At 41.9% G+C, this 14,155-nt stretch overlaps 1 protein-coding gene across 2 annotated transcripts in view; it reads left to right on the forward strand.

Moving 5' to 3' along the window:
• fhip1aa (FHF complex subunit HOOK interacting protein 1Aa) overlaps window positions 1–14,155 on the forward strand; it is a 104,217-nt gene that overhangs the window by 70,611 nt on the left and 19,451 nt on the right. For both annotated transcript variants that reach the window (XM_084318916.1, XM_084318917.1), the window contains exon 4: window positions 8,838–9,512. In XM_084318916.1, the coding sequence (XP_084175042.1) occupies window positions 8,838–9,512 (675 nt within the window). The remainder of the gene's footprint in view (window positions 1–8,837; window positions 9,513–14,155) is intronic.

Below are 14,155 nucleotides of genomic sequence, written 5' to 3' on the forward strand. Positions count from 1 at the left end.
ATTGGCAATTCAGCTGTTGGGTGGGGGCGCTGCTGACACCGCTGCTCTGCTCTGTCTGCTCCTGCTCCATGCTTCACGTAAATATGTCAGCTGCCAGCTCGCTGACACAGGATGTCATTGACCGGCTGCTTGGTGAAGCAACGACAAATGTAATGATTGTTTCGTTCATCGCATAGGCTATTTAATTTTAGCCTATTTTAATACAATTCAAATAATCAAATTGTGCTTAGAGGGAATTATTTTCACCGGACATTATGAGCAGCAGCACCAAGTCGTTGGGAGGTGGAGATATACATCACGGCGCAAACCCACGATAATGTTGCCGTCTCTCTGCCAAATTTCTCAGTTCTTCGCTTGATATAATTAATACAAATGTCCAATATAACGGAATTCGTTAGCTCATAAAAATGTGATTATAACAGACTGCTGTTTATTAAGGTCGGGCAGACTGCCCACCGACACCTCAAGTCGGCAGCAGCACGCAGTCTCGAGGGACTTATTTTATTTGGAATATATTAATGACTGTATATACGCAAAAGTAGTCTAGTTTTAAGTTAAAATATTATAAATGCCTTGATGATGTCATTCTTTATATAGGCCTATCAATTGTTTTTAAGCTCAATAAACTCTGACCGGAATTTATCCCATTTGTCCGGTAGATTGAAATCTACCGGACACTCAGACCTGCAAAAAAAAATTCTAACGGAAACCCTGCTGTGTGTGTGTGCGTGTGTGTGCGCATGCACGCAACATCAGAGGAGGTAGAAGCCTCGGAATTTCGGTAGGTGAATTGCTTTCCTAGATGTTACTTATGTGTCAGTTATGTTTTTACTTTTAACCTTTATTTATACAGGTAGGTTATTGCTAACGAATTCCCTTTTGCAATAACAACCTGTTGAATGCAACTACAGTTCAATAGATTAAATTAGTTCTCAAATACATTATTTTATTTTATAGTATAGTTAATACATTTTTGACAGTTTTTGTATTTTTCTGACATGGGGCTTAACAATAAATGATAAATGACAATCAGAAATGTCAAGTTGCATGTTGTTATTCTAACCAGCTTAGTTCTGTTGCATTTCCAATTTATTTATGTAAATTATAAATGTATCAGGAATCGATAAGGGAATCGATAAAGAATCGGATCGATAAGCAGAATCGATAATGGAATCGTATCGATAAAATCTTATCAATTCCCATCCCTACCCACATGTGGGCCCTTTTTAGGACGATTTGCCCACTGGCACTTTGGTGACCACTAGTGGCTCGGGTGTGCATATTTTAATACAATATATCGAATTGAAGGCTTATTTGTTGCCTGTCGATAGCGACAAAATCCGACAAAATCCGCTCAGCGGTTCTCGAGTTACATGCCGGTATTTGAGGCTTGTGCAAAGTACACGGTATTGCGCAAAATACCACTCCGACTCTTGGGGCTCTAGTTCCGTCAATCATTTGGCGATCTCGAAAATTATTGTGGTGGGTTGTAGCCAATGAGTGTGGCTTTCCAATGATACCCCATCTGGGGATGTATGAATCAGGGATCTAGGTGAAAAACGAACGAGCAAAAACAGGAAGATAAAAACAGCCGAATGAATTGAAGTCTATGAGAAAACTGAGTTTTTATTTTGTACACAGTTTACCAAAATCACTCCTAATCAGTCATTTCTAAATGGATATTTATGGAATTTGGACATGTACTACATAAGGCTTCATGCTATGGATCTCGGGCATTTTCTAAGCCATACCACTTTCTGGGGAAATACTACTTCTGGACTACTAACTACTACAGAAACACTTGAGTAACAAGTTTTTCTACAACTCAAGTTCAGACCTATGTTACTCTATTTTATTAGCACTAAAAGTGAATTTTCTTTCTGGAATCAGAAACTTCAGAATGTCATCTTTCAAACGAGACCAGGCTCGTGCATGTGCTATAAGTATAAAGTATATTGTTTTGGTTTGCAAAAAAAGTATGCAGTCCTCAAAAACTAAAACTAAAAATGGCCAATTTTGGGAGCGCAGGTTAAGAGGATCACTATTATGCTGGTTTTATTGTGTTTTTTGTGTATTGTATTGTTCCATTGTGTATTTTATTACCATGCTGTAGGTCGAGGGGGCAAGACCCAAGAATCTTGCTATTTTTTGTATGAGAATATGACAAAGATGCAACAATAAAGCTGAATCTGAATCTGAATCTAAATCGTTATTATTATTATTATTATTATTATTATTATTATTATTATTATTATTATTATTATTATTATTATTATTATTATTATTATTATTATTATTAATTATTATTATTATTATTCCCACAATGTCAGACTACAGGTGTGTGTGTGTGTGTGTGTGTGTGTATAATGAAATAATTATAATCTAATTGACTGGTTAAAACAAGGTTCAGAAGCCCTGCTCCAGATTATAGCTCTTCTACTTTGATAAATTGGCATCACTTGGCAGCACAGTTTCAGCTGATTGCGATCGTAGTTAATTAGTGAGCTTGATAAGAGTGCCCTTGACTTTGGTTTCAGTCAGAAAAAACCTTGAAATGTGAGTAACATGTTGGTCTGCTTGCCCTGTACATGAAGTATCTCCCTGCGTGGGAGTGAAGAGCAGACTCCACTGACTACCTTGTGTCTTATCTCTCCCTGCGTGGGAGTGAAGAGCAGACTCCACTGACTACCTCATGTCTTATCTCTCCCTGTGTGGGAGTGAAGAGCAGACTCCACTGACTACCTCATGTCTTATCTCTCCCTGTGTGGGAGTGAAGAGCAGACTCCACTGACTACCTTGTGTCTTATCTCTCCCTGCGTGGGAGTGAAGAGCAGACTCCACTGACTACCTCATATTTTCTCTCTACCTGCGTGGGAGTGAAGAGCAGACTCACTGACTACCTCATGTCTTCTCTCTACCTGCCAAAGGCCTCATGGTGATGTTGTTGCGACATGCAAAGTGTTACAATTGTTGCACATGACGTTAAATGGAAATAATGTACTACATAGTCAGTTTGGATCCTGCTGAAATACTGTAGTACTTCACTCTGTCGGCTCATGCTGGCTGTTACTGTGATGTTTTAAAGTGTGAATAATGTATCCTGGGGCACCAGCTTGTCCATATAGTCAATATACATCACTCTACCAGTTCAATCTGGTTTCTTGCTGCAGTTACTAAGGACTTCATCTATAGATAGTCTATTTTGTTATGGCAGATAATATTACCATCAGAGGAGGGATATGATCGGTTGATATGTTCACTTCTATGTGACATCGCTGATCTTCAGTCCTCAGTCTCGGTCTATAGATCAGACAATGACCACTTCTTGTAACGTTGGGTGACCATGGGACAAACCCAGTGTTTACACTAGAGCAGACGAACCACACCCAAGGATTTCTAATATATTCTGGGGGCACTGAGAGTATTAAAAGGCTATGGTGAAGAGGTAAATTTTTTGCTTATTCCTTTTTAAATATTAAGAGATCTAGCTTCCCTAATGTCCATAGGTAGTGTGTTCCATAACTTTGGTGCAAAGTTAGTAAAGGCTTCATCCCCGATTCTCTTTATGCTGTGGTTTGGAACCTTCAATAGACCAGTAGTAGATGATCGCAATGTTCTAGAAGGCACATAGTTGACTAGAGAATTTGCAATGTAGTTTGGTCCTGTTCCATTTAGTGCTTTGTATATAAGGAGGAGGACCTTGAAATCGATTCTAAATGTTACCGGAAGCCAGTGTAGGTTAGGTAATACTGGACTGATGTGGTCTCTCCTCTTGGTTCTAGTCAGTAGCCTAGCTGCCGAGTTTTGAATGAGTTGGAGTCATTCTGTGTTTTTATTTTTTTGGGAGGCCGGTGAGGAGTGCATTACAGTAGTCAAGTCCGCTTGAGATAAAGGCATGGATCAGTTTTTCAGCATCTTTTTGATTTATAAACGGCCGTACCTTATCTATGTTTCTAAGGTGGAAAAATTATGTTTTTGTCACCTTGTTGATGTGTGATTTAAAGCTTAGGTCCAAAGAGTAAGTTGCCCCATATTGCTCTGTAATATTTCTCTTTTTGTTATAGGACCGACTAGTAGGATTTCAGTTTTGTCCTCATTTAATTTTAGGAAGTTGTTCGTCATCCATTTGTTTATTGCTAAGAGACGGAAATGGAGTGATCATTTGGTTCAGCGGAGATGTACAATTGTGTGTCATCTGCCTAACTATGGAAACATACATTGTGTTTTTTAATGTTGTCTCCAAGTGGCAGCATATATAGTGAGAATAATAATGGACCAAGGCAGCTCCCTTGTGGAACTCCGAAGTAGGTGTCATGTTTCTCAGAAGAATGATCTCCAAAAAAGCCTGACTTAATATTTTCTCCCTTTGATATATGTTCTGAACCAGTTTAATACATAGTCAGAAATACCAACTAACTTTTCTAGACAATTTATTAGGATATCATGGTTGATCGTATCAAACACTGCGCTTAGATCTAATAGGACGAGAATTGAGACTTTGTTTCTCTTTGAGAGTTTATTCTGAGGTCACTAATTATTTTAGTAAGAGCAGTTTCAGTGCTATGGTGTGTTCTGAAGCCTCCCTCCATGATGTTGTTTTCTTTGAGAAAGGAGTTTATTTGTATTGAGAATTTCTTTTTAAGCATCTTGCTGATGAATGGGAGGTTGGATAGTGGCCTATAGTTGGTCAGTACATTACTGTCTAATTTGGGTTTCTTTAGTAAGGGTCTTATGACGGCTGTTTTGAATGCATCTGGGAAAATGCCTGTCAGAAGTGATGTATTTATAATATTTAGGACATGACTTGCAATACTCTCGAATATTCGCTTAAAAATGCTGTGGGTATAAGGTCAATACAGGAAGTGGAGGAATTACATTCCATGACAGTTTTGTAAAGCTCAGTTGATGTAATGCAAACGAACTTTCCTATTGTTACTTTTTCGCAGGGTTTGCTGATGGTGCCCATGTTTGTATCAGGACTAATGCTGGCTCTAATTGAAGTTATTTTGTTATTGAAGAATAAGGCTAGTTCTTCACATTTTGATGCAGATGACTGTGGAGGGGTGGGGGCAGTGTTGAGTAGCTGGTTGATGGCTGAGAATAATATTCTAGAGTTTCCAGCATTCTCTGTGATAATCTTAGAAAAATAGTCCTTTCTTGCCACTCGTATTTCTTTGTTATAGGCAGTCATGGCTTCCTTATATATATCGTAGTGGACTGTGAGCTTGGTTTTCCTCCATTTTCGTTCTACAGATTATCTTTGTCTGACCAACACTGCTATTATTTAAACATGGGGAGATTTTGTCACTTGACTTTATTTTTTATTTTTTACCTTTAACACTTTGGGTGCCGGGAGCCGTCTTTAGACGTCTTTGCTGGCCATACTAAAGTTGCCGGGGGACGCTGTACGTCGTCTTTATATCAATATTTCAAAAATCTGCGATCGGATTCATAATGTCCCTCCGCTGGCCTGAGATTCACCAGCAGGACCCACTGAGCTCTCTGGCGGTTCAGGAGCGCCATCTGGTGGCCGATCGGCGCAAGCGCTTAACAGGAAGCGCACTAGAGGTTTTGCTAGACGTCCGTATTGCTTCCGGCCACTCGGTACATGTCCCGTGACTCTAGCTCGTCACTCTACATAGCAATCGATTGCCAATAACTCGATAAACAACATGATTTGGACGTATATACCATTATACAAGCTGGAGATGGACCGGGTAATAATATATCCCATAATGATAAAATTTCTACTCGACGATGATCGCCCAACGGCGCGCGGAGACTGGGGTGAGTTTCAGCGTGTAACGTTACCGTCTTCGATAATAACTGATATTATCAACATTTGACCCACATTAGATGATTGGTATAACGCTGCCCACGGAATTATAAACGCCCCCTCGCCCATCCGGTCAACATCAGATGACGTGTAGTAACTTCTAGAAGTACGTCTAGTTGGAATTTTTTATATCGCGCTGATTGCCATCAAACTGTATTTCATCATCAATATAATGCATTTGGGGCTATATATCACGTTCTGGAGAAAGCTGCAGAAAGAGATGAAAACATACTTATACATTAGACCATACTTTACTATGAATATGTGAATGAAAAAGTTTAACGTTGCTACACAATGAACAATACATATAGGACTTTGAATGGGCCCTAATAATGGCAATGTAGCAATAGAATTTAAAAAGTTATAGCCCTGCAAAGAAGGGGACTTTCTCCATAGACAAATAGCGCTGGCAATCTATGGTATATTTAGGGACCTGCACTGGCTCCCCATTGCTGCACGAATCCGCTTCAAGGCCCTCGACCTAGCATACCGTGCGGCAAAGGGAACCGCTCCCGCCTACCTCCGGTCAATGGTCTCTAACTACACACCCTCAAGACCCCTACGCTCTGCATCTTCTGGCCGCCTCAGACCTACTCCTATCCAAGCTCCGGGAGGGTCATCAAAGAGAAGTCGCCTATTCTCAGTCCTTGCCCCACAATGGTGGAATGAACTACCCACCCCAGTTAGGACAGCCGAATCACGTCCAATCTTTCGCCGTCGACTAAAGACGCACTTCTTCAACCATTATCTGAATTAAAAAAAAAAAAAAAAAAAAAAAAAAAAAAAAAAAACTAAAACTAAACTAACCTACACTGTAGCACTCAACACTTTGATGAACATTGTTGCTCAGCTGATAGAGTTGTGCCCTTCCTGATGGCTTGTCGTACAGAACTTGTAAGTCGCTTTGGATAAAAGCGTCAGCTAAATGACTAAATGTAAATGTAAATGTATATCATTAATTTAACCTTAGGCAACCAAAGTGTTAACTCATTCCGGGCCAACAGCGCCCTCTGCTGATGGCCCTTTCTGTGCAAACGCTTTATCCAATGGAGAATAGGACTTATTTGCGAGTGCATAAAACATATCAAATATAATAACAATAGATCTAAATAACACAGTGATCGTCAATGAGTTGCTTCCAGTCAACATGCACAAAACAGATAATTTTTTCATACATACATTTCCATTTTATACCGTGATGAATATCAATATATTTCTAGGGCGTTCTGTCTCATCTCAATAAACTCCAGCAAATCGAGCTTAAATGTATTTCCTTAGAAAGCGTGCCATTTGTCACTTGATTTATGAATCGTTTTCAAATAAACGCTAGATTATCGATAATATATGTGTCCTCATGCACGAAGAGAAGCGGGGTCTGAAAAATCGCTTCTCCGTACTTTGTTTTTTTCCCCTGATGCACATACCCAGCCAATCCAATCCAATGATGTGCAATACCATCCGGGAGACGATAGACGGCGGTATTTGCCCTTTTGCGAGCTCAGACCCATTCCCAACGATAACATCAAGTTGGATGGATGAAAATGAATGGATATCGCTAATAAAAGAAATAACGATTAAAGCCTGACTATACTCGTGATTGGCACAGAAGCGATGGCGAGTTAACCCGACTATACTCGTGGTTGGCACTGAATGGGTTAATGGAGCGACAGCATCTAGTGTATATGATAGGGTGTTGTTGAGATTTTCAACCATACAGTCCAGGTTGGATGGTTCAGTTTGTCTCATGATGTTTGAGAACAATAGTAATGAAATGATGCCTCTTCAATAGTAATGAAATGATGCCTCTTCAATAGTAATGAAATTATGTCTCTTCAATAGTAATGAAATGATGCCTCTTCAATAGTAATGAAATGATGCCTCTTCAATAGTAATGAAATGATGCCTCTTCAATAGTAATGAAATTATGCCTCTTCAATGTAAAAAAAAAGAAAAATGTAAAAAAAAATATTATTATGAAATATTTGGGAAGTGTGCATGGGGAATGGGGATTCAAAACACACAACACATGCACAACTAAACAAAAACCCCAGGGTGGTGTTTGGTCACTTTGGCAGAGTTACTGTGACCACAACACTCTCAAACAGGTGAGCTTAACACCATGCAGTGTAAATGAATAGCAGTGGCCTTTAACATGGTGCTATTCAATGTCGGCTTGCAGTGTGTTTCAGAGCTGATCCTTTATAACGCTGTTCCTACTGTAGATCAGCCCTTGAGTTGTTTACAAACGGTGAGTCAACCTGGTAATTGATAGACCTTGGCCTAACCCCCCCCTTGGCCATTGTGTTCCCAGGCCCATCAGCCTGGCTCTCAGTGGACAGCCCATCGCCATGGCAGCAGGGTTTGTCCAGGGACACTGGGGCCATTGTTGTCACTCAGGGGAAGGTTTCTACACAGGAGGACTGGCCTCACAAAGAGCCAGTTCACACTGCTCTGCCAAGCTGAGCTGAGCAGATCTGTACTGTGCTGGCTTGTTCACACGTATCTATGATTTCTGCTGATACTGAGATTAAATGTTGTGTATAGGAATGATTTTAGGTGCACAAGTATCGGAGCAGTTGTCCAGTGCTGTTGAGTTGAAGGCTTATACATGAGGTGCATTCCTACATGGTGACAGCATACACATTATAAGTCATTCTCTGTAAACAGAAAACGCTGACTTGTACCATGTGTGAAGTGCACATATTACGCACGTGTTTCTCTCACGCAAGGTTGAGTCCCATAGGGCATTACCTGCATAATAAATCAATGTGTTTCTGCTTGGAAACCATTATAGAAGTTAACGTGGGCATAACTGAAAGCTGAGTATTTTAATGACATATTTTTTATTAGGACTGAACAACTTGGTGATGTTGTATCTTAACTTCCATACCCTCTGGCTTGGTATTTCATCTTCTCAAATAATCCCAAAGTTGACAAATGTGTCTAAATGAGCATTGATCTAAACAAGGAGGTGATGTAACGCTCCTCTCTCTCCCTCCAGGTGGTGAAGATCTTGGAGAAGCATGACCCCCTGCGGAGCAGCTCGGGCCTGGCCTCCCTGGCTGCCATCGGCGTCACCATGGGCTCCGGCGGCCTCCGCTTTGGCCCCGTCCCCGGTGACGAGGCGAGTGCCGTGCAGAACTATGTGGAGCACATGCTCTTCCTGCTCATGGAGGAGGACAGCGGCCAGGCGGGCGCCATGGGACCCATCCTGGAGTTCGTGGTCATGGAGAACGTAATGGAGCGCCTCTTCGTGTGGAGCCTCCGCCGCGAGTTCACAGACGACATGAAGCTGGAGCAGCTGAAGATGTACGAGATGCTGGTGGGCCAGGCGCACCAGCCGCTGCTCCACCACAAGCCCGTGCTCCGCCCGCTCATGATGCTGCTGTCGTCCTGCTCGGGCACGGCGGTGCCGGTGGTGGAGACGGAGCTGGTGCTGCTGCTCAACCAGCTGTGCTGCGTGCTGGCCAAGGACCCCTCTGTGCTGGAGCTCTTCTTCCACACCAGCGAGGACCAGGGGGCGGCCAACTTCCTCATCTTCTCCCTGCTCATCCCCTTCATCCACCGGGAGGGCATGGTGGGCCAGCAGGCCAGAGACGCCCTGCTGCTCATCATATCCCTGTCTGCGGACCAGCGCGTGGCCAAGCACATCGCGGAGAACACCTTCTTCTGTCCGGTCAGTCCACTCTCTTTTGTACTGGTTTTTATTAAGTGAGATGTTTCTTTCAAAGAACGTCAAAAGTCTCGCTCTCTTTTGCTTGCCCTCTCCCTAGCTGTGTTTCTTTATCTTTGACTCTCTATTCCTAGCTGTAAGTGTCTCTCTCTCTCTCTCTCTCTCTCTCTCTCTCTCTCTCTCTCTCTCTCTCTCTCTCTCTCTCTCTCTCTCTCTCTCTCTCTCTCTCTCTCTCGTGGGCAGAATTGTCCTGCCCTTAACACAATGTTCCAGTTCATCCAACAACAACAGATCATAATTCCACAACAAAGTCAATCCTAAAATCCCTGACCCGTCTTTGACCCCGAATAGGCGGATCGTCTTCAGGCCGAAATATGCACTCTAGGAATCCATAGAAACAGCACGGAGGGAGGTCATCTGCTGAATGTTAGAAATGCCTGGCATTCATAAGCTTATGGTAATGAGGACCACGGCAGAAAAGGTCATTCAAGAACTGTAGACGGACTAACTGAAACAGAGGGTAAGATTGTTTGAAGTAATGTTGATTCAGCAGGGGGCAGTCTGGCTTGAATTGACTCTACTGACTACTTCGAATGGCATGATAACCTGACCCCCCCCCCCCCCGAGCGTAGCAAGCTTTCATCCAGGCAAAACTACTGATTCATTCACAACACTGTATTATACTCTGTAACAGTATAATTTACTGTAACTGAATAGAGTTTTGAGATGTGGTTTCTCCTGCTGAAATCACCTGCTGGCAGTGTTCACTTCATAGACTATCCCATAATGTCCAACTGTTGTTATCGTTGAAAGTTACAGGCGGCTGAGTTGCCATCCTGTATCGATTAGTTCCTGTAGTGCTACCACAGCTTTCCATCCCTGAGAGAGACAGAGTTGTAGACAGACACACACATACACACACACACACACACACACACACACACACACACACACACACACACACACACACACACACACACGCGCACACGCGCCCTCAAGTCTCAATGGCAAAAAGACTGTTCAAATATTCATAATGGACCTTATAGATGACCCATAGGAGGCATAATGCATACAGTATGTGGCCTATTAGTGTGAGAGGAGGGGGAGGGGAGGAGTCACAGGCAGGCTGAAATACTGTGCTTCTGGCCTGCCTCCGCCTGTATTGTACTGTGTGTTCTGCTAGAAAACGAATGCTCTGGAGAAGCTCACTCCACTGGTATTAACATTAATGTCAATGGGGTATAATGGCACTCCATGACAGTGAGTTTATTGCACATCAGCATTTAAGATATTATGACTCATTGTTATTATAAAACCACTGCATGAAGCTGGGGCGATACAATGAGAGTACAAAAGCATAAGCACAGCTTGTGTGTCATCTATGATATACACAATACACAATAATACACATTAACTATAATTCATGTTGCGGTATATGTCACAATGATTTTATTATTGGTTATCCCATGGTAACAAGGTCACGTAAAGTGTTCTCCAAACAGAGCCTGGAACATCAGACGGGCCCAATCCTTTCCCACTGGCTGTGTTTACTGTGGAGGGTACCATCTGCATAGAATAGAATAGAACACTTACTCTCATACAGGTTTTCTGGGACCATGTCACCTACATGTTAGCATATTATATTAAAGGGGAACTATTTTACTATTTCTTTCACTATTTGGGCACTTTTACACAATTCCTGTGAGTCTATGGAACACCTCTGTAATATATATATATTTTTTATTCATTGTTTTGTATTTCTAATCAAGTCCTCAAAAACAGCATTTTTCTACCTCAAGATCTCGAGCTGTTTTGAGCCTGGGCTCCTAAACCACTGCGCAGCGTCGTCTTCGCCTGAACATTAACATGCAGCGGTGTCTTTATGACATCACATATCATCACATTTTCAAATGACTCAGTTCAGTGAGGGTGAATATTGTGAGAGGAGAATTGGAAGAATGCGCCAATATGAGAATTTTGAGACATAGATCATATTAATATAAGTTCACATAGCTAGGAAACAATGCTAAACACTCAAAAAGGCCATTTATAAGATAGTTCCCCTTTAACATGGCAACATGGTTTAGCATAGCAGTTTTCCTGCACTACCTGTACACAGAATGAACCAGATGGCCACAGCAGCTAGTGAATACAGAACTTATCCAGCCAATTGACTTTGTTTTCAGAATAGAACAGGAAGAATGAATCCAATATATCAACCTGGTAAAGTAGCTTGTTAGAATTTCCAGAATTACGAACCAAAGTAAAATGGACCAATATTTGGCGGGTATTTAGTTAGTTGTGCTGCATCTGTACCTGTAAGGTTGGTCCTCGTTGGCCCGGCATTGTACATGCGCTCCAGGGGACAAACAATGTCTGTGTTAGCTGACTGAACGACAAGAGGGAGGTCAGGGAGACAGAGTGGAGTCCCATTCAGAGCCCATGAGTACAGTGCTTTATTCTGGATATTTGCTGCGACATCGACATAATGGATAATTTAATAAAGATAAGTGAATCTATTTGACACGATTCATCTTTCACTCGCTGATGTAACGGAATAGGCCAGATGGTCTCTATATTATAGCTATGGATACAATACTATGGCCCATTTGACATCAACTATCTATCATTCAATATGTGAAAAAGAATACATTTTTCCATCCATACGTTCGCGTGTTATACCGTGGTGAATATAAGTATAGTTTTAGAGTGATCCTGTCTAATCCAAGAAAACGACGATATGCAGCAATACGTGAATTTCACTAAAAGCGTTGGCGTTTCTCGCCTGGACATGCTACTATTTCCAAATCAAATGTATATAATAGGTATTATGTTTCATCATGAATGCATGAAAGGGGGGGGGGGGGGGGGTCGTTTTTTGATGCTTTGATCGTCACCAACGGCATACGTTGTGGAGTAACGTTACACACAGGCACGTGCATACATAGGGGTGAAGGGGTGCCCGGGCACCTGCCTTTTTCATTTCTCATTAGAAAGTGCCCTTTTTATGCCACCCTCTTTTTTTTTTTTTTTTTTTTTACAGTTGCACATATATATATACTGCCCTGCCCTTCCAAATGAAAGATGTCACGATAGAATCTAAATATTAGGTAAAGAAAGAGAGAGAAATGCCACCCCTCTCGTAAATAATAGGTCCTTCCAGCCAACATGTAAACCGCGCAGGGCCAGCAGTGCACTGAACAGGAAATTGATATCCAGCTGTTGTTGAGCTCACAGTGCCCTCACACTCGAGTCGAGACCTCTTTTTTTACAGTTACTATTTCAACTAAAACAAAGCAAGAGTACACTTCAGGTAAGGTATTTGCCCAACAAAATAAAATGTCGGGTTTGCAGTGCACTGTATATTTTCGTGAAACACGTCGCCAGCCCCTCCCTGTCTGCTGCTGCTAGTGCAGGAAAATCACGCAGCTCTCTCTCTCTCTCTCTCTCTCTCTGGTCTGGAGCGCATATTGTGTTATTAAAGGGACACTATGTAGTTTTGGTGACATCTATCGGTGAAACTGAATGTACCATGATATACTTGTATTAACCCCAAAAATCGTGCTCGCGCGCTGCGCGCGCTCGCATTACATTTACTAATGAATGCCCTTTTATGATTTCCGGCACCTGCCTTTCTAAAGTCTTGTGCACGTCCCTGGTTACACACACACGTTGCGATTGATGTGAAATCATGGTTGGATCAAAGCAGGATTGATATAATTTAGTCCTTACCTTCACTAGGAGGTAGCCCAAAAAGAATATTCCAATTGTCTGATCGCGAGTCCCAGTATTGGTGTCCATCGTGTCGCCAACATAATCCACCACAACAGATGCATCGGGGGCATTTGACGCTTCTCAATGCGATCGGGATAACCGCTCCACTCGTCTGACAAAGAAAACTGCGCCCGGAGACATTTGAACATTACACAAGCCAAGATAAGGTTTCAAAGGGTGCTCGATACTGCCACCTGGGAGGATGCAGCCGGTATTGCACTTTGGCAATCTCAGGATGATTCCCCATGTTAACCCTGCGTCCGTGTGCCTGTAATGAATAGAAATATTGAATAAAATAAATAACGATGAAAACCCGACTATAGTCGGGTCTGTCGCTGATTGAGTTAAAGGTAGAATCTGTAATGTTGCCTCACAGTGACCTCTTGGTGTATGGTGTAAGCGACCTCTTGGTGTCTGGTCAGCACTGTTGCCTCATAGCGACCTCTTGGTGTATGGTGTAAGTGACCTCTTGGTGTCTGGTGTAAGTGACCTCTTGGTGTATGGTGTAAGCGACCTCTTGGTGTATGGTGTAAGTGACCTCTTGGAGTATGGTGTAAGTGACCTCTTGGTGTATGGTGTAAGCAATGATGGTGCGAGATGAGGGTATGTATGCCCTCTCAGTTATATTTGCCCTACAATATATATAGTTACAATATATAATCTAATAATCTAAATCTAATCTAAAAAAAACGAAATGCTAAAATGCTAAATATATGCAATATATAATCTAATAATCCAATAGTCTAAATCTAATCTATATAATCAAAAAATGCTAAATGCTAAATATAATATGCTCCGATGAAGCCTTACTGTCATGCACATGTCCTAATAAACTAACCTACACTGTAGCACTCAACACTTTGATGAACATT

The sequence above is a fragment of the Notolepis coatsorum genome (genome assembly GCF_963971535.1).
Source record: "Notolepis coatsorum genome assembly, chromosome: 7".
Taxonomy (NCBI): Eukaryota; Metazoa; Chordata; class Actinopteri; order Aulopiformes; family Paralepididae; genus Notolepis; species Notolepis coatsorum.